The 22,624-nt window shown below is 38.4% G+C and overlaps 1 protein-coding gene across 1 annotated transcript in view; it reads left to right on the forward strand.

Moving 5' to 3' along the window:
• LOC150092431 (uncharacterized) overlaps nt 1-22,624 on the forward strand; it is a 126,334-nt gene that overhangs the window by 28,210 nt on the left and 75,500 nt on the right. The window contains exon 2 of the mRNA XM_090414862.1: nt 7,522-7,637. Within this exon, the coding sequence (XP_090270988.1) occupies nt 7,522-7,637 (116 nt within the window). The remainder of the gene's footprint in view (nt 1-7,521; nt 7,638-22,624) is intronic.

Genomic DNA, 22,624 nt, shown 5'->3' on the forward strand with positions numbered 1-22,624 from the left:
ACAACCCTTGTTGCAAGGTCCCGAGAAGGTGAAAATAAAAGTGGACTGAGCCGAACATCGTGGGGAGTTTTCAGCAGAGAACCAGAGGCAGTCAAGAGGAGGCGAGGTACAGTTGCTGGAAGAAGGAAAGGCGAGGTGCTGTTACCAAAGAGAGCCAGAGGCAGTCAGCGCAGAATCAGAAGTATACTGACCCAGAGAAACAGACTTTACTGCGAACCCACGCCACAGGAAAAAATTGGGAAGTGAACTGAAGCCAAAAGCTGCAGGACGATCTTGAAGCCTGTATGCTGAAATTTCTTGCCTGAGCTTTTGAGTACTGGGAAAATTGCAGTCCAAGAACCGCTAATACTCTGACGAAATGCCCCCTTGGTGACTTTGATGCTGGACCTTTGGAAGAGGTCATGAACTATCTATAAGAAATATCTACAAGAGAGTCCTCTGATTTGTTGTTAACTGGAATATAAATTGTAAGATAATTTGCCATAGCTAGTTGATCTCTTTATGAGTAAATTAGTCTCGGCAATTTTTTTTTTTTAGCAGAGGCAATTATATTGCAGTCATTTACTATTGAAAAGGGAAAGTTTGTTTCTTTATATCAAAAGGATAGGTAGAGAGAGAGGAGTAACCTCCCTTCGCTTATTTAATGTACTTTATTTAAAATGTAAATAAATGTGTTTTAATTATATGTCTGTAGAGTGCTGCCCGATTGTTTATTTTACAATGCACTGTTCCTAAAAAAAAAATATCGGACTTGTGAGTGGGAAACCAAGTGAGATAGCCGAAGCGTATAGTTAAGTGCAAATAGACCACGACTGTTTGTGTAAAGTTTTACTGAAGGAATACAGTAAAGTTTTACTGTATTAGAGAAAGAGAGAGAGAAATCAACAGGCCATATTACTGAGTTTTTATGCCAATTGAAAAAGATATTAGTGGTGCAGTCTCAATAAAAATAAATTTTCTAGTATCCATAGACATAAGACTCGTAGTGTGAAAGGTAGATAAACATAGTATCATTAGTTTAAGCAGGAAAGGTTATGAGAGAGAAGGCATGCACTGCTAATTAGAATAATGGTATTTCAAAGGCGCAGTAACCAAGCAAGCATATTAATAGCAAGTAATAGCCCACGTTTACAAAAGGATAGATTAGGGACATGCAGTGAGAGCCGATACTCTCGGCCATGACACCCCATACAGATCAAACAGTATATAAGCATTAAGATGAAAAGCCAAACAACGATATTTTCTGGCGAAGTTAGTTAGATTAAGGGGATAAAAATCCCTTATTATTTTACAGCCAGTATGCGAAACTAAGATCGAAAACTACGATCTACGAGTTTCATGCCGAAGAACTATCATAGAATCCAAGGGATTTTTATCCCTTTAATTTAACTAACTTCGCCAGAAAATATAGCCGTTTGGCTTTTCATCTTAATTATAATATAATTTATAATATATGGGTGCACCACTCTGGCATTTTTATAGTGAAGGTATGCAAGTTCTTTTCACTTAAACTTTAGTATCATCCAGGTCTACCTACTCACTGATGAGACTTCAAAAAAAGGTTGAAACTGGTCTGGGTAGTGACCTCTTCTCATAATGTAAAGCAGTATTACTTCTCCTAGGAGCTATGTTTTCACATTATGAGAAAATATCAAGGATAGTGAGGGAGCTTGCTCCACCTTTGCTGTGAGTTGTCTTGGTGTTGTACTACCAAGTGGTCACTTACGCTTGGATTCATCGATAGTTCTTCGGCATGAAACTTGTAGATTGTAGTTTTCGATCTTAGAGTTTCACATACTGGCTGTAAAATAATAAGGGATTTTTTTATCTGCTTAATTTAGTATATAAGCATATTCCTGTTATCATAAATAGTCCATATTAATATATATGACATACCCCTGGAGTTGACTGTACATCTCTGTACCATTAGTAGAATAAATTGCAAGAGTATATCATCCAGGTGGTGACATTACAGGAATGGAAGAACCAACAGCTTATACTGGAATTGTGATGAATGAAGTAGAGGTAAATAGTCTATTACAGAACCTCAATGCCAATACATCTGTGGGATTGGATGTTATACCAGCTCGTGTCGTACGTGAAGCGGCTAAAGAATTGTCCTTGAAGAAGTGCCCTTGACCATTTTGTTTAATTTGAGCCTCAGGTCTGGGTCAGTCCCAAGGGGGTGGAAAGAGGGGGAAAATAGTTCAGCTGCATAAAAGTGGTTCCAAGGCTGCTGTTGAAAATTACCGGCCAATCAGCATAACAGGAATCTTTATCAAAGTCTTGGAGAAAATAGTCAAGAGGAAAATTCAAGATTGGATAGATGAAAATGGGATACTGTATCGGGGACAGCATGGTTTTGTGAAGGGTAGGTCATGCCTCAGTAATTTGCTCACGTATTATAACACAGTGATGGCTGAACTGGATAAGGGTAATGGGTTTACAGTGATTCTACTGAACCTTGCTAAGGCCTTTGACAGGATATCACATGGAATTCTAATCAGTAAAATGCAGCATATGGGGATGGATATAGGATTGGTGAGATGGATAGGAGGGTGGTTGATGGAGAGATATCAGAGAGTGGTTTATTCAGGAGTGGAGTCCAAAAGACGGCCTGTGACTAGTGGTGTGCCACAAGGATCTGTTCTTGGACCACTGCTGTTTAATTTGTTCATTAATGATATAGGAAAGGATCTGAGAGGAACAGTTCATTTGTTCGTGGATGATGCAAAGTTGGGTAGGGCAATAGTGAATGCAGATGATGTCAAAATTTTGCAGGATGATTTGGATTGGAGGTCTGGGCTAAGAAGAATGGATGTCAATTTAATGTGGCAGAATGTAAGGTTATACATTTTGGGGTGAAAAGATTAGCAGCAGTTTACTACATTGGTGGAACTGTACTCCGGGAAATTGATGAGGCAAGAGATTTAGTAGTGTTGGCGGATAAGGAGTTAGTTTAGGGGGCACATTGCAAAAGTGGCCAAATCAGCTCATCAAATCACTTGGTTACTGAAGAATACGTCGACAAGCAGAGACAAGCATGTTATTGTTCCTCTGTATCGAGCCTTGATAAGACCCCATCTCGACTACTGTGCCCAGATTTGGTCACCTAGGTTTCTTCTTGATGGGGAGGAGGTTGAGAGGTTCCAGAGGCAAGTGACCAAGATGATAGCAGGTCTGTGGAATGAACCTTATGAGAACAGGTTGAGGATTTGTGGGTTGCAAAAATTGGTTGATAGGCGGAGGAGGGGAGATATGATTGAGACATTCAAATTAGTGACGGGTTTCTATAAAATTAATTCAGAAGATATTTTTGAGAACAGGGCTGGTTGTGGGAGGACTAGGGGACATCCATGGAAGCTAGGCAACAGTGTGGTTAGTAAGGGTGTTAGATCTGGGTTCTTTACTTTTAGAGTGGTGAATGAGTGGAATGGGCTGCCAGAGTCTGTGGTGGGTGCTGACAGTGAATGAGTTTAAGGTGAGGTATGATAGATACTGTGTGAATGTCGAATAGTTGTGATGAACATGATTTGGGGCCTCCCTCGATGAGTCTAAGGATTTCCTGGAGTTGCCCGTAATAATAATCATAATTTTAGTTTAATCCTTTTTATTTTAATCCTTAGTTTAATCCTTTATAGGTAAATATGACTTCTCCATTGCTTCTGCCTTAGTATCACTACTTTTGGGTCTGGCTCCCACTGACGAGACCTCAGTAAAGGTCGAAACCGGTCTGTTTAGTGCCCTTCCCTTAATGCATAGCATTATACATGTCTGCAACGAGATGTGCTTTGCATTATGGGAGATACTGAGACAAGGAGTGATGAAAGCTTGGTCCACCTTTACCATGAGTTGCCTCAGTCCTGAAGATACTTCAGGCTCAAACTTTGTTTGCTTACACTTGGATTAAACTAAATTTATTATAGTCTAACCAAGTGGAAGAAAACTTCCAACTGTACCATTAGTGTTATTGTAAAGAATTTGTAGACTTTGAAAGAGATATAATATTGGTAAAAGATCTCATCACTGAAAATCAATCATGTGAGAATATCACCTGAGTCAGCAGTTTCAACCTTTTTTTTATCTTACGGCACACTTAAACTTATTACTAAAATTCTATGGCAAGGCATTCAAGTATTAAGAAATATATCGACTGTTTCAAATAAAGATGAAACCCCATTTATTTATGACACCTTGTAATGAAATACAAAAGAATAATGATAGTTATTTATGATAGTAGTTATTTATTAATTTTTTCATTGTTTCATTATGTCCCTTGTGTGAGGGTGGATTGTAGATGGGCATACCCTCAAATCTTCTTCCCAGGTTTCAAGCTACGACTATTCTTGTTTTTTATAGTGTTCATTGCAGAAAAGCTAGCTTCACACAAATATGAAGTGGAGAAAGGAAGAAGTGCTTCAATTTTGTCTTTTCCTGATAATGGGATATTCACTTCAAAGAGACAAGCAGAATGAAATAGTATCTGTTGTTGAATGTTTAAGTTTTAATCCTCTGTCATTCCTTATTTCTGTTAGCTCGTCATCTGCAGTGTTTAAATTTGCCAGCTGACATGCGCTTAAGACACACGGATCTCTTACCCAATCTAAGAATGATACGTTACGTGAGGGAAAATATTTTGCTAGGAACCATTGCTTGATTTGCTAGTTTTGCTGGTTTTTTGCCACATATAACACGGTGGGACGTGGTGATTATTCTTCACTTGAAATAAAGCAGAGTGACAAATAATCTCCATTGTACTGGTGGACAATGGTTTTAGATGTACTAACATCACTCAGTACTTCACTGTCATCTAATTTTCGTTTTTTAAATTAGAAACTTGTCCACGTTGAATGGATCCTTATAAAAAAAATAATAAAAAAATAAACCAAAGTTGAAAAAAAAATTAACTCTTACCAGTTAAAGGAATTAAAAGAAATTATGGCTATCACTTAAAATTACTGGTCTCATAATGTTTTAAAAGTGTAGCACTCTTAGTTTTCACTAAAATTCACCACCATTGAAGCAAAATGAAACGGATCTTACAGAATTGAAACTAATTCAGCTGTCTTAGTGAGAAATATACTCAAAGATTTCAGTTCACTGATTAAATCTGTCTCATCTTTTTATGGCACTGATGCTACTGTGTAAGCGCAGTGTATGCTGTAATTGTTGCACTTTCTCTGGATGTGCAACAATTACAGCATACAGCAATGCATATCTATAAAAACAGGTATAATAAATCTATATTATATCAATATAATCATACATTTTTTTCACTCTTAACAATTCCTTTGATGCAATATAAACATTATGACTCCTCAATATACTTTGTAGGTAAAATGTGCAAAATGACTTCTTTTACATCAATTTTTATTCCTTTATATCAATATCTCGTGGCACACCTGTGAACCTTTTGTGACACACCGGTTGAAACTTGCTGACCTAAGCCAAGGCATGTACTTAGAAAACTTAGGAAGCACTAGTATGGAAGTAGTGCTTCCATACTATTACAGTAGTATGAAAATCTCCTCATTCCAATGTAGAAATGGTTGACCAGTAGTTCAAAGAGTATGCAATGCTCAGGTTAGTAGTATGTTATTATGTACAGATTTGCACATTCTCTGGAAAGACAAATGTATATAAACCAAGCATCAGTCATAGTAGCAGATACTACACTGGTGTAAAGAACAGCATCCTGTGGTCTGTAAATCATTGAAGTCCGTTATATGGAGCAGCAAATCATACTAATCCCCCCCCCTCTTTTTTTTTTTTTTTTTTAATAGATGGATGGGCAGGTGTTTGGGTATTCATCTGGTAAATGAATGCTTCATTGCAGAGTGCATCGCACCAGTTATGAAGCTTGGTTGCAGAGGTAAGGGTTTGGAGCTGTTTCTCCTGGTATGGATTTGAGTTTTTGATTGTATATGCACAATACTGTTCTAGTGATCTAAATTTGAATGGTGATGGATATACAGTGTTGCCTGTATTGTTGCAGTTTCAGAACAGAGGACTTTAACTCAATTCTATCAAGACAAAGATTATGATTCTCAAAGGCAGGGATGCGCCTGAGAAACGGAGAAATAATCAAGGAAGTCAAGTTCAAATACCTGGGATTCATTATCAATGTGAAGGATTGCTGAGGACATCAGAAGAAGACTTGTCTAAAATCTGGAAGGATGGTTCTTTCTCCACAGGAACAAAGTTGAAGATTTTGGCTACAGCTGTATTTTTCAACAGCAACTTATGGATATGAGACTTGAACCTAAAGAAGTCTGATAGAAAAAGGATCGCTGCTTTTGAGATATGGTGTTACAGAAAGCTGTTGAGGATATAATATACTGAAAGGTGATCAAATAGATGTAGAAAGGATTGGTAGAATAAGGCTTAAAGATATTGACAGAAGAAAGCTGAAATACTTTGGACACATTGCAAGGAGGACTTCTCAAGACAGTGATTTTACTACCATCTCAGGCAATGCATGGAATGCATTACCTGAGACGGTAGTAAAATTGCCTTTAGAGGATAGTTAAAATGAAATGGTGGATGAGTTTTAGGAGTGGCATGATAAACTTTTTGTCTAGCATTGACCTCTGATGATGATGGGTAATAATAAATTGGTTATTGAAATTGAGTGAAATGGATAGTAATTGATGTCCTGGTTGTGGTTCTGGTTAGCTGATAAACAGCAAGTTGTGGGGGGAAGTATCTTAAAGAAGGGCAGGAAACAAAGTACTACAGAGTTCTATTATGGAATCATTGGTGCATATTTTATGTTGACAATATTTTCCAAGGATTGAAGGGAAATACTTGTTTGCAGTTGATGGAAAGTTAATAGCAGATGATGATGTGCTTTCTTCAAGATGATTTGAATAAGCTTGATTATATGGGCAGATAAGTGCAGAATTCAGTGTAATATTGCCAAGTGAAAGGTTCATTGTTATTAACAACCCCCATGGGGTCAACCTCTGGTGAGAGTTGACCCCATGGTCAACTCTCACCAAAGTTGCCCATGGACAGAGGCATTTAACTGAGCCAACTTCTGGTGAGGTTGGCTCAGTTAAATGCCATCTTCAAACCAGGGGAGTTATTTTCAACTTTCATTGTTTATATTACAAATGATGCTCTAGTGTTTTTTTTATTTATTTTTGAGTATATTTTTTGTTTTTAAATAATATTTTGTAAATTAAACATTACTTGATAAATTTCTGTATATTTTAAACTTTATTTCTTTTTCAAAATATGTTTAATGAATAGACCATACAGAAATGATTTCCAGTATGGTCTAAAATATTATATGATATGTTTTTTTTTAATTATTTTTGTTTAATGTTTTAACATCAGTAATAGAATTGGCTTGATGGTATTTTTGAAATTATTTAATGTTCATAAAATCCAATAAGAATTAGGTTCTTCCCTCCTACTAATCAAGAATAATAAATATGCACAGTTTTTTTTTTTAATCTTTTTTGTTAAGGTGATAAAAAAAAGACGTGAAGAAATTTTTATTTTTAACTGTTTTAGGTAATGGTGATGTTATTGTAACCTTGCTGCCTGTCAACAGTCGTTGTGCATGGATAACAAAAGCTGAATTCCGACCAGAACTTGTTCCTGAGGAACTAATGGCTCATGGATTGACTGTAGGTTAATTTTACTTTTAAGTATTTTTCAAAATTTAAAAAATAATACAGTTATAGCTTTATCATCAGTTCCTGCTATGTACTCTTCAGCAATGAATGCAATGAATAGAATATTATAATTCAGTTTGTACTATTTTCTTAGTTTTCTTCCAAATTAATCGATATCTGTGAAATCTCTAATATTTATATCAGGTCTTATACTTCTCTTCTATTGCAATGCTAGCTGAATCAGTGCACCTAAATCTTTGTTCTCCTCTTGGCCTATTGCTGTAAGCCAGGTATTAAAAACTTGTCAACCTTCCATTCTTTTTAAGAGATCACATCACATCAGACATCCTCGCACATTCTTGAATACTAATGATCTTAAGTTCTAATATTTTCATTTTTAACATTGATGCTGCTATTGATGACATCTGTTAACTCCTTATTTTTCTTATGACTCTCATTCAGGCCCAGCTGGTGGCGTGTGCAATATACACAGGCGCCACAGAAGAAAAGGTGCCTAAAAGATGACAAAAAATATGAGATAAGAGTTTAAACGAATGGTATGGAATGGTACATATAATTATGAATGTACATCATCTTCTGTTCGGGGCCCCTTCAGATCTTCCCGGAAACGAACGAATAAATTCTGAAATTGTATCCTGGATTCGATTATATCTTTTTTTTTACTAAATAATTTAAGGAAATTACAACGTCAACTAGGATGTACTAAAATAAATTTTAATATACTTCAATATTTCGGCAACGTGACGTTGCCACTTTCAAGAAACTTAAGAACAAGACACGTGCATGCAGGCACAACAAACAGTAAGTGAGGAAGAAGCAGGAAGCTATTATTTCTCCTAAAGTCCTGATGGTGCCCCTTAGTAGGCAGTGTTGGTATTCTTGGGCGATTGAGCTGAAGGTCTTCTGATGTAGGTTTCCCAAATTTGAGGCAGTCTCATGCAGCCAAATTTGTTGAGATTTGGATTGTTTCTTAGGGCTAAAGCTGATTCCATGAAAAGCCTTTCATATTTGTATTTACTATGGTGTATTATTGTAGCTTTTTTCCATTGTATTCTATGGCAGGTATCCAGCGCATGGTCAGCAAGACCAGAGTGGCTGTATTGGTGAAACTGGATGTAGTCCTGTGTTCTGAAATTCTGATATTTGTTGTCCTGCCTGTTTGGCCAAAGTAGGACAGCTTACAGCTGCAAGGGACCTGGTATACACCAGGTAGGTCTGGGGGGGGGGGGTTGGTCTTTAGTAGAGCGGATAAGGGATGCCAATTTTTATATAGTCTGTAACAAGAAGTTAAGTCATGTTTTTTTAGGATTTTTGTAATTTTTTCCGAGGTGCCTTGGATATAGGGTATGCTGATGGATTTAGAGTAATCCTTGTTGTGAGGGGGGAGGGGGGGGTTGTGGTTTACTGGTTTCAATATTTTTTGGATTTTTTTTTTGGGAGGGGGTAGCCATTGGCTGAGAAAGTGTTGAGAATGTGGTTTAGTTCTGTGGTTAGGGCATTGTCATTTGAACAGATAAGTTTAGCCCTGTTGTGTAGTGTCTTAATGACTCCATATTGTTGCAAGGAGTGGTGGTGGGTTTGTTAGTGAATGTATCTGCCTGTATGGGTGGGTTTTCTATAGACTGAGAAAACCAAGGTTCCATCAGGCTGGCAGGTGACTAGTGTGTCTAAGAAAGGCAGTCGATTTTTTTTTTTCTTCAAGGGTGAATTTGATTCTAGGGTGTTGGTTGTTTAAGTGTGTTAGGAAGGAGAGGAGCGCATCGGAGCCATGTGGCCAAATAGTGAACACATCATCAACATAGCGAAGCCAAATGGTTGGTTTTTGTGGGGCAGAGTTTAAGGCTTTCTCTTCAAAAGTCTCCATATAAAAGTTGGCCAAGAGTGGGGAGAGTGGAGAACGCATGGCTGTCCCCTCTATTTGTTTGTAGAATTTTCATTGCCAAACAAAATAGCCTGAGTTCATTGTGAACTGAAATAGGGCTGTGATTAGATTGGATTAGCTCTAAGGATTCTTTGAGTTGGACATTTGTGAATAAGGAGCAGACATCAAAACTGACCATTATGTCACTGTGTTTGAGCGGAAGGTTTTCTATGCTGGCTTTGAAGTGGGCTGAGTTTTTTATGTGTGAAGGTGTGTTGCCAGTATAGTGTGAGAGAGCTTTGGCCAAATGTTTAGCTAGTTTGTATGTGGGGGAATCAATGCCATCCACTATGGGACGTAATGGCACATTTTCTTTATGTATTTTTGGGAATCCATAAATGGGGGGGGGTATGGAGTTAAATGGTTTTAATTTGTTAGTGATTTCCACATGCCAAGAAGTGACCCTCTTAAAGAGCCTGTGGAGTTTTCTAGTTTGTGAGTTGGTGGGATTGTACTCGATAGGGAGGTAAGTAGCCCGATCAAACAGTAGCGCTTTCAGCTTACCTGTGTAATCCTTTTGGTTAAGCAATACTGTGGCGTTCCCTTTATCAGCTTTGGTGATTATTATTTTCTTGTTTTTCTTTAATTCTAGTAGAGATTTAATTTCCTTACTGGGCATGTTGGCTTTTGGTGGTTTAGCTTTGGTCAGAACACAAGCCACATCCAGTCTAATATCGTTGGCGTTGTGGTTTGGAAGGCGTCGTATCCCGCGTTCAATTCGTATCATAATATCTTCAGCAGGTATTCTTCTGGGCGCAATGGCGAAGTTGTGGCCACGTGTGAGGGCGTTGAGTGCTTCAGGTTTCACACTAAATGACGAAACATTGACTACTGTTTCGGTAGGAAGTTGTGGTTTCGAGATAGAGTTCTTTTTTAAATCCCCCCCACCCCCCCCCCCCCCCACCCCCCCCCCCCCCCACCCCCCCCCCCCCCCACCCCCCCCCCCCCCCACCCCCCCCCCCCCCCACCCCCCCCCCCCCCCACCCCCCCCCCCCCCCACCCCCCCCCCCCCCCACCCCCCCCCCCCCCCACCCCCCCCCCCCCCCACCCCCCCCCCCCCCCACCCCCCCCCCCCCCCACCCCCCCCCCCCCCCACCCCCCCCCCCCCCCACCCCCCCCCCCCCCCACCCCCCCCCCCCCCCACCCCCCCCCCCCCCCACCCCCCCCCCCCCCCACCCCCCCCCCCCCCCACCCCCCCCCCCCCCCACCCCCCCCCCCCCCCACCCCCCCCCCCCCCCACCCCCCCCCCCCCCCACCCCCCCCCCCCCCCACCCCCCCCCCCCCCCACCCCCCCCCCCCCCCACCCCCCCCCCCCCCCACCCCCCCCCCCCCCCACCCCCCCCCCCCCCCACCCCCCCCCCCCCCCACCCCCCCCCCCATTCTGTTGCTGGAGTAGAGCTTACCACTGAAGTCAGTTCTTGAAAAAGGTATCTAGGGTTGTTTGCACAGCTTTTTTTTCATCATAAATGGTCTTATAGCCACTGATGGTCTCACTTAACTGCATGGTAAACCTTTGTAAACTGCTCAATGTTAGGATCTTGCTCCTCAAGCTCAGCAAATCCTGCTTCAATGAGACAAAAGGCTTCAACTAATGCTTTTGTCTTAAACTTTCTTCGCTCTGGATCTTCTGATTCTTCAGGTTCTTGTGTTTCTATCAGCTTCTTCTCTATCTCCATAAGATCTTCATTGGTTAATTCTTGTTGTGGGACTCTAGTAAGTCAATAGCATCATTTTCATTGATATCCAGTTGTAGTGCATTGCCGCTATCCACCACAGCTTTTCTGGCTTTGGAGATATCTTCTTCCGTGAAGTCACGAAAATCATCACAGAATTGAGGGCATAGTTCCCGAGTTCCCAAATTATTAATTTAATTATTAATTATCCTTATGCAGCGCCTTGGAAACCCATTTGTAAGTATGGAATGCCATAAGTCGGGTCATCTATAACCTGGGGACCACCTATATATATATATCAGAAAAGGCTAGAAGTGAATACCAGCATAAGAAAAGCGATCTAGTCTTGTTGGGCAAACTAGTACAGAAAGTATTCACTTTGGTGAATCTTTTTAGAGATTATATTGAAGGCATGCAAATGAAATTTCTTAAATACATGTAAATGTTTGGTTTAACAACAGGAGTATAGTGTGAACTTTTGAAATGACACTCATATTTCATTCCTGCACACAGCATCCTTCTCAGAAGTGCGTCGTCATTAAGATTGTTACTAACCGCTTTACGTCTGTTACTTTGAGGATTTACGTCAACTAGACATCTCCAAAATCAAGAACATCATGTCCCTGAATTACTATAATCTGCATTTCATGCCAAAAATTATTAATAAGTTCAGACACTCTTTTCATCTTCTGTAATGTACAAAGTGTTAAAGTCCATATATTAAAGGTGTTCTAGACAGTGTTGTTCTTGTTTTTAAAAAAAAATTTTAAAACTTCGGTTTAATGACCACATTCCCTCACTTTTAACCATTCATTGTGAGTGTTAATACCCTGCCAAACATACTGTGAGGATCTAGAGACTCCCCATTCTTGAGAGTACAGCTGTAAAGCAGTTCCTCAGGTCAGCTGCCAAATATTGCCACTAGATAGAGGACTGAACCTGATGGCATCACTTTTAGGTAGTTTCATGATCATGCAGAACATAATCCTGTTGCCTTCTACACTATCAGATTGTACTTGGAGGGTGGCTGTATAATGGTATGTTAGGGGTACTGTTGAGGCTAATGGAAATTGGATCCTCTCTGTATGGGCAACATATCTAAGAGTATCTCCTCCCGCTATGTTCTTCTTCCATCCCTTTTATTTGTTTATTTATTTTTTTACCTTTTAAATACTAACATGACTATAGACTTCAATAGATATATTAAAATAAAAAAAGAACTCTACAAAAAAATGTAAAAAAAAATCTAAACAAATCAAAAATAAACCTTACAAAAAATAACTTTTGCATCCACTTCAACAACATTCATGGCATAAATGCCAACTTAAATGATGTGTACTATCACCTACAGACTATTTTTGTGCAGTTTAATATTCCTTGCCAGATAATTCCTTGTCTTTTTATAGCTTAAGATTTCCTTGTCTCATTATGTGCCATTCATCTGTTGTTTTCACCATTGTTCCAGTTCTAAAAATCATTCTTTCCTCTTTGGCTTCTTATCTTTGAAGCTTCATTTTGTGCAATCCAACCCCCCCCCCCCCCACACACACATCAAAGTCATCTTCCTTTGGTGACTGTCATGTCCAAACTCCACAACTGACTCCCTTTTTCCAATTCCACTGACCAAGCAGAAAGGAAAGCTGTGAGGTATTTACTGTAATCAGTGATCTAAAGCAAATTGTTTCTCTACCAACCAGAATATCCAATAGTTATCCTCTTCACTCACTCAACATCCTGGATCTTTTCATAACCAGTTCTCCTTGAGAATTTAGGTCATTATCTAATGCAAGTTTCATCTCTAGAGGAATGTTCTTCTCTCAGCTATTCACAACCTCATGTCCTTTTGCACTACAACGATACCAATTGGGAAGATCTCAGAGCCTTTTACCCCTTTCCATGGTTGTACTACTGTCACCATCTCCAGATCCAGTATCGTGTAGTGTTCTTTTTACAGAAATAATCCATGTTGGAACGAAGGCCTTCATTCCTTACTCTGTTCAAAATTTCCACATTACATCCAAGTCATGGTTTTCCTAAACAAAAAGTGTGCCATGGCAGTCCCAGGTGAAAAAACAAAACAAACAGAAAAAAAAAAAAAAACTACCTTATTGTAAGTGGCTATACAATAAGGTAGGTTTAAGTGGCTTGAGATTAAAACTCTAGTTTCATTCTCGGCCTATACCGAAGTATGCATCAGCTGCACATTAACAGAGCTAAGCGACTTTGAAAGGACTAAATGTAGAAAACTCTCCACCTGTGAGATTTGCAGTTGTGCTCTCTGGTCCCTTGCAAAAGCTGCTTTCATCCTGCTAAACACACAAACAGCCAGAAAAACCAAAAGAACATGTGTAATGTACACTAACCTCATAACTTTGGCTCTTCTGCCTCTCTAACTCAAATTCTGTTACAACATCTCCTAAAAATAATATTAGCTCACTTCCTGGCATCATTCTTCTTATCCAATCTCCTGCATAGATGACAATGGAAATCACCTCATTGTTTAGAATACTGTTTCCATTCTCCAGATCCAGATATTTGTTGTGACCTTGTTACAAAAATTATCTATGTTGGAGTGAGGTCCTTTATTCCCCACTCTGTCACCATCTCCACATTACATCCAAGTCATGGTTTTCCTAAACAAAATCTCTGTTCAAAATTCCTGTTCAAAATTCCCCACTCTGTTCAAAATTCCTGACCTATATCTTAAGCCATGGTTTTCCAGGAACAGAACACAGCATATTGTAAGTTACTTGAGACTAAAATCCAGCTTCACTTACTGTCTACACTAATTGCCACAACACTTGCAAATCATTAACAGTGCTAAATCTGTCTTTGAAAGGGCTAAATGTAAAAAAAAAACTCTCCTCTTATATAGCAATGCAGTTATGCCTTCTAGTCTCTTGCAAAAGCTATTGGGTACAATTTCTGTCTTTCTTTGCTCCCATTTCTCTTGTTCACTCAGATAGCAATATCACAACATCACATAAAGCTGAACTTCTGGCATAATTCTTCTCTTCTCTTTCTTACATGAATGAGCAAGGCAAATCATCTCTATATTTACCTGAAACATTTCATCATATACCGTACCTTTCCATCAGAAATATCTTGATCAGCCTGGATAAAAAAAAAAGCTTTAAGTCCTGATATCCCATTAGTTGTGCTCAAAAGATGCCATCCTGAACTAAATACCTGTCCTTTATCATCTCTGCACTACATTATTGTCTGCTGGCATCCACCCTACAGTATGAACGCAAGACTTTATACAGCCAATTAAAAAAAGGAAAGGGATAAATGTCTCCCATCAACCTGTTGACCTATTGCTCTCATTTAAGTGTTTTCTAAAATAATGGGGAAGATGATCGACAGTCAACATTTGCAGAACTGTCAGCTAATCAGTGACCATCAATATGGATTCTGCTAGTCAAGTTCCACAGCAGATCTTCTTGCCTTCGTCATCCATCTCTGTCTGGACATATGCCATGGAAAAGTTTGGTCAAATTTGATGTTTCCTAGATGTTTGTTAGGATTTAGTATTGAGGGCTTCTCAGCAAATTGCTATTCAGATTTCCTAGTCTACCTTCCATTCCTTGTAATTAGATTGGCAGTTTTCTCTTGGGCTGTTTCACTACAGTGTAATTTTCAGATTTTCCTATTAATACACTTGTCCCATAGGACTTTGTTTTTCATACACTCTCTTCTTCATATACATATATGAACAACCTTCTCACTGACCTCAAAACCTGTCCACAGTTTTGCTGATGATAGCACTTTCCATTTTTCATACTCATATGACAAACCTGTTGTGCTCAGTCATCACAAGCTGAAGATCATCTACAAAACCCTAAACTCTGGTCTTCATACTATCCTTCAGTGAGGTAATAATAACATAATCACCTTCAGTGCTTCCAGAACATATTTCTGTCTTCTAAAAAACTTGGCATCATTTTTTTTTGTTCAAGAGATTACTTTTGAACCTGTTAACTCTGTACAAATTTCCCCAAATCTTGTAATAATGCTTTCACATTTGGAGTGATTCATCAAATGTGAGCGCAAGCATATTTGATGCTGATCTCTATCATAGAGACAGTTTGCACATTGTGTCTCTTCTACAGATATATCCTGTAGAAGAAGAGACATGAAGGATACCGGCATCCATCATGTCCCTCATTTCTGTTAAACTTACATTAACATGAGCAACAGCTGAATTGCAAGGCTTGACAATGAACTTGCTGCTGACATTCTTCTTTCATTCCATCTACAGGCTATAACCTCTAACTTTTTAAGAAGAATATCAGTAGATTATGCTTCTCTTGATCCCTGCCTCTTTGATTTGTTACAGGATTTTCAGCTTCTGTATGAGAGTGATAGATATATGAGAGTGATAGATATGTATATATCACTCTTCAAACATAATTTGATGTGAGAGTGATATATATGTATATCCCTCTTACATAATACACACACAACACACACACACTCTCTCTCTCACATCCAGAATGAAAGTAAATTTATGCTGTCAAGAATGTAATTTTTTTTTTCCCTTTTAAGTATAATTTGCTTTCTTGACCTTTCCCCTTTGCATGTCACTATACATGTCCAAAAGAATGTGAACTGTGCATTATGACATACTGGGACTTGTTTCAGTAATGAAATACCAGGAGTTAGCATAATCAAAAGAAATATAAAAATTAAATAAATTAAACTCACTTCATCCCAGGATCCGATACACCTTAGAAGAAGTAGTAAATAATTTGCATTTTTAGATCTTCTGATTCTTTTGTCAACCAGATAGAACTTACATTTTTTAGTCTTTTGGAAGAAGACTCATGCAGGCCGTTATATCCATGCTGAATCTCGCCAACCACCATCCTAGTCAAAATGCTGGAACTATTAAGACTTTAGTACATCATGTTCGTTCTTTATGTTCTTCAAACAAACTTTTACAGAAAGAATTACAACATCATCCTTTTTATCTAATGGTTTTAAGGATTCTTTCATCAAAAAAGCTTTTAACAGTTACCAATACAGAAAAAATAACTCTCATTCCTATCTCTTATGTGCAAGGCATTACTGAATGCATAGCAAAAATTTTAAAACCACTGAATATTTTTGTTGCCTTATGCTCCATCAGAAAAATCTCCACCTTTCTCACTTCTCCTAAGGACAAGTTTCCACCTCTTGGTTATCCAGGCGTCTACCAGATTTCTTGCTCTTGTGGGTCATCTTATTTTGAACAAACTGGAAGATATGCTTTTATTCATCTAGAACATCATCATCAAATTCTTGCCATGTACCCTCAAGGGGTGTACAGGATATGATAGTACTACGTGAAAAATTTACATCATTACTAACTTCCAATCTATAATTTTCATCCAGATCAGCCTGTTACTTATCAAGGCTCCAATATTATCAGATCTTATATTTCTGTCGTCTAAGGCACTTTGTACCGTATCAATCCACCTATATCTTGGTCTTCCTCTGGGTCTTTTTCCTGCCAACCTGGCAGAGAATACTTGTTTTGCTAATCTTTCCTCGCCCGTTCTGTTTAAATGACCATACCACCTCAGATTAGCTCTGCTAACGCACTCCTGGATGTTGACAATGTCAAGTTTTCTAATATCCTTGTTTTTAATATGATATTGCCATTGTTGCCATCTGTTCACACCTCTAATCTTTCTCAGGATTCTCATATCTGCGGTCTCTAATCTTTGGTCAAGTGTTTTACTTCTGACCCAGCTCTCAGATCCATAAGTTAAAACTGGTTTGAACACTGTCTTGTATACAGCTAATTTAGTGTTCCGACTAATTTCTCTCTTATTCCATATGAATTTATTCAATTGACTTCCTGCCATACCGGCTTTGTTAATTTTGTTGTCTATTTCCATATTTAATTTACCATCTTCACTAAAAATCGTGCCTAAGTAGGTGAAATGTTTTATTTGTTCCACAGGTTCTCCGTTCACAACGCAGTTGACATTTTCAAGAATTCTGCCTATTTTCTTTGTCTTTTTATTGCTGACCTTCATACCTATCTATTACAACAGTTGTTCAATTTAGTCAGGGAATCGTGCAGACTTGTAGCGGATTTATTGATAAGTATAACATCGCCACATAAAGCAAAGAGACATTAACATCTCTAATTTTGATATCATGTCTAATACCACTTTCCTTCATAATGTGATCCATATAGATAATGAACAACAAAGGGAATAATGTACATTCCTGTCTCACACGAGATTTAACATCAAACCATCTTCCTGTACTTCAATTCTAACTGCTGACTTACAACTCAAATAAAGACTAAGTATTGCTTGATATAATGCCCCATTGACACCATATAACTGTAGCATATTGAGTAGCTTCTCTCTTGGCACTTTGTCACATGCCTTTTCCAGATCTACAAAACTTAAATAGCGATCTTTGTTATATTCCCATGATTTCTCAACTATTTGTCGTAAAGTGAAGATCTGATTCTGACAGCCTCCATTTGGCCTGAATCCAGCTTATTCTTCACCAAGCTTTTCTTCCACAATTCTTCTCAAGTATACTTGCATAGATCTTATCAGGAACACTCAGTAGGGAAATACCTCTGTAATTCTTACATTCAGTTTTATTTCCCTTTTCATATGTGGGTACTATGAGAGCTCTACTCTAATCATCAGGATTTCGTCCCTCTCTCCAGATCTTCAGCACTATGCAGTGCAGCCACTGCATGACTTTTATACAACCATACTTCAGCATTTCTGGTCGAATATCATCTATTTCTGTATTTCAAGCCCTTGATGGCTTTCTCTACTTCAAGTATGGATATGTATGCCTGTTGAGTGTTTTTTACCACTGTGCTATCACTGCTTGTTTCATTTAGCAATTTCTCAAAGTAATTACTCCTTCAAGGATATCTTTTTCTCTTGTTTTCATGTTACCTTTATCATCTCTAACTCCTTATACAGCACTCTTTCCTCCATTTCTAAGCTTCAACAATCTCCAGAATATTTTGCCACCTTCTTGATATTTATTTTCTATGTTCTTTCCAAAGTCCTTCCATGACTTTTGTTTAGCTAGTTTTACACAGTGTTTAGCTTTCTTACATTTGTCTCTGTATTCTCTAAGAGCACACAAGCTGATTTAATTGCCAGGAACTTTTGATATGCTTTCTTTTAAGCTTACACGGTGATCCGAATGCATTTTTGAAAATTATGGAGCCAACTACCGTGTTTAAATAAAAAGTTTAGTTTAAAATCTACATTCAACGTTTCGACCTTTATGTCAGGGTCATCTTCTGGAGCATACAACTATACACAGAAAACAAGCTACACTACAATCAAACTGGTTTGTTAAAGATACTGACCAACCACTACAACAATTTTTTTTTTTTTCACCAGAGGTCAGGCCAACAATTGTTGTAGCGGTTGGTCAGTATCTTTAATAAACTAGTTTGATTGTAGTGTAGCTTGTTTTCTGTGTATAGTTGTATTCTCCAGAAGATGACCTTGACATAAAGGTTGAAACGTCAAATGTAGATTTTAGTTATATCAAACTAAAGTTTTTATTCAAACACGGTAGTTGGCTCCATAATTTTCAAAAATGCATTCAGATCACCATGTAAGCTTAAAAGAAAGGATTCAGATCATCCATGGAAATGATACCCACAAGCGCTGCAATCGGTATGGTAAGTTAAAGATCCATATTTCCCCTCTTGATCAATCGGCTGGCCTTTTTAAAGAGATGCAGAGACAATAACCTTATTCCTATCTGCATCAGGCTAAAAAAGAAATTTACGTCCGCTAAAGCACTACGCATTTATGACCGCACAGAAAAAGCAATTCCCAGAGAACAGATCCAAACAGCCTGCCAAAACCTAGCAACAACACAAAATCTGGTTTCAAAATTGCAATCTGAGCTATCGAACTATATTAATCCGGACATTCTACAAGTACTTGAAAGAATTACTGACAATTCGGCCAAATATACCCTGGAAAAGAATAAAGAAAAACTCAAGACCAAATTCCACAGTTTGAACAATGGCATAATATGGTGGCCAATCACAGGATTCCATCCAATCAGAAGACTTCCTCCCAGATAAACACCAACAGTGAACAACAAACAAGGGAGACAAGGAGCTACCAATCACTGGCAAGCAAGAACCATGTGATCAACTTATCAAGCCACACCCTAAACAACGGCGAACTTACGCTACTGAATAAAGGACTTAACTATGCAATAGCACCTAAAAAGGTAAACAAATTGGATTTTATCTACCACATAGAAAGAGGCATCAGGTCCTTACCTAACAACATAGCCGATAAAATACGATTAGAAACTAGTAATGTACTGAACACTAAGAAAACCATACAGAACAATCTCACAAAAACAGAACTAGCAGCAATTAAGTCATTAAAAGCCAAACAAAACATAATAATAACGAAATCGTAGGATAAAGGCAATGCTACTGTCGTCCTTGACAGGTCAATATACATACTTCAGATGAATCAACTACTAGCCGATAACAACTCATATAAGCTGGTAAATTATTACCCAACAAAAAGGATAAAGGATAAAACAGAGAAACTACTCAAGTCCGTCACTTCTTGGCCACCAGACACAGTTAAAAAACTCAAACCCCACTACGCCCCCCCCCCCAAGAATATATGGGGTCCCAAAAATACACAAACAAAATGTGCCCCTTCGACCAATCGTGGAAGGAATAGACAGTCCCAATTACCACTTAGCCAAGAAATTAGCGGCAACACTCAAGGAGTTGGTAGGTCATTCCCCTTCCTACATAAAAAACACACAACACTTTATAAACAAAATTAAGAACATAATACTCGACAAAGACAACTTATTAGTCAGTTTCGATGTTTCTGCCCTTTTCACTAATGTTTCCATCAATGACACAATTCTCCTACTGCAGAACAAATTTCCACCCGACATTACGGCCCTCTTTGCCCACGTACTACAGTCCGGTTACTTCATGTGGCAAAACAAATTTTACCTACAAAACGAAGGTACAGCCATGAGCTCACCACTATCCCCCCCAATCGCTAACTTCTACATGGGAACTTTTGACCAAAGGGCTCTTGATTCCACCACGCTAAGACCGACAGTCTGGGTTAGATATGTTGACGACGTGTTCGCGATCTGGTTGCACGGGTGACAAACGCTAAACACATTCCTTAGCCACATGAACAAACAACACAAACCATACAATTTACCATCGAAATCGAAAACCAAACTTCGCTCCCTTTCCTAGACACACTAGTCACACGTCTTCCTTCAGGCAGTCTATCCTTCACGGTCTACTGAAAACCGACACACACAAGCCGATACATACATGCTAATTCATGCCACCACCCATCACAAAAATATGGAGTCATTAACACCCTTAAAAACAGAGCTACAACAATTTGCTCTAACCAACAAGCCCTGAAACAAGAACTAAAAATCATCAGCGACACATTCATAAATAATGGCTATAACAAAAATACTATTAATAAAATACTCCATAAAACAACAACAAAAAGGAATCTAGTAAAACCATAGCCATCACATACATTAAAGGGTTATCAAAAAAATCAACAGAATCCTACAACATTATAACCTCAATGCCACCTTTAAACCACCCACTAAACTTAAAACCATTCAACTCCTCTAAGGATCCTCTCCTCCCATTAGCACATCCTGGAGTCTATTGCATCTGCTGCACCTGTAACTTACTGTACATTGGTGAAACAGGACGGACAATCCCTATATGCAAGAAAGAACACATTAGACACATTAAATATAACCATTATGGTGAAGCAGGCCTTTCAGACCATGCACTCAACACATTACACCAAATCAACTGGAAAAGTACCCGCTCTTTACACCACACAAAAACCTGGTATGAAAGGAAATTTAAGGAAGCCTGCGAAATCCTTATAAACCACCCAAATATCAACAACAAAGATGGCATGAAAATTCCAAGGATCTGGATGGCACACATTCAGCCTACCTAATATATAAGATATATATTAGGTAGGTCAGGACTCTAACCAATCTTCAGCTAGTATTAGAAACCATTTCATACCAACTGGCTGGAATGTACAACTATAATCATGATGTTAATATATGTATATAGATAGATACTTGTTGTTACGCCCAATGTATTTCTACAACCAACAGATAACACTAGCAATAGGACTCGAGCGTTGATGTATAATTTTTTTTTTTTTTTTTTTTCACCAGAGGTCAGGCCAACAGTGGTTGTAGCAGTTGGTCAGTATCTTTAACAAACCAGTTTGATTGTAGTGTAGCTTGTTTTCTGTGTATAGTTGTATGCTCCAGAAGATGACCTTGACATAATGGTCAAAACATCGAATGTTGATTTTAGTTATATTAAACTAAAGTTTTTATTCAAACACAGTAGTTGGCTCCATAATTTTCAGAAATGCATTTGATATGCTTTCTTCTTTTCCTTCACTGCCTCTTTAACTTCCTGTGTCCACCATGGAATTCTGATTTTCCTATCCTTGCAGACAACCTCACCACATACCTCTCTAGCTAAATCAATCAGGGGTTTCTTCAAGGCTTGCCACTGAATCTCCAAGGTTTGATTCCTGTTCTCAAGCTCTTTTATTTTTTCGTCAATAATCTTTGTGTATTTTAGTCTGCAGTTCACATCTGAGAGCTGCTCAACTTTTATTCACTTTAAAACTTTCTTAAATGTTATTCTTTTCAATATGAAATTCGATTTTATCCTGCTCAAGACTAAATAGTGATCACTTCCAATTTCAAATCCTCTGTACACTCTGGTGTCCTGCACCAGGGAGAAAACATCACTATCAACAATAGCATAGTTAATGAGACTTTTCTTATTCCTTGCCTCTTCTCTCCATGTGAATTTGTGCACATTTTTATCTTGGAACATGGTGTTAGTAATAACCAGTCCATGTCCTGAGCAGAAATCCGATAGATATTTGCCATTGCTTTGCTCTTTTCTCCAAATTTTCCCAAAATATTTTTGTATGTCTCACAATTATTTCCTACTCTACTATTTAGATCCCAACTTTTCCTTTTTCATTGTGTCAGTAGCTTTCTCTAGAGCCTCAAAAAATTCCTCCACTTCTACCTTAGTAGAACCTTCTGTGGGACCATATGCACAAATAAGTCTCATTGTCCAGTTCCCCATTCTCATATTTGTCACATTACTCTACTTGAGACTGCCTGCCATTCAAGATTAGCCTTGTATTTAGTGTTGAATACAATGGCTAGTCCTTCTTTTATTTGGTTGTCATTGCTTGAATATAACATTTTGTATTTATTGCTCAGAAAGATCTCACCAGTTTTTTTTTGTTTCAGTCACCCCTATTATGTCGATCTGCTACTTATCTAATTCTTCAGCT

Source organism: Typopeltis vanoorti, chromosome 26, assembly GCF_054136105.1.
Source record: "Typopeltis vanoorti isolate ZY-2024b chromosome 26, IOZ_Tvanoo_1.0, whole genome shotgun sequence".
NCBI lineage: Eukaryota > Metazoa > Arthropoda > Arachnida > Uropygi > Thelyphonidae > Typopeltis > Typopeltis vanoorti.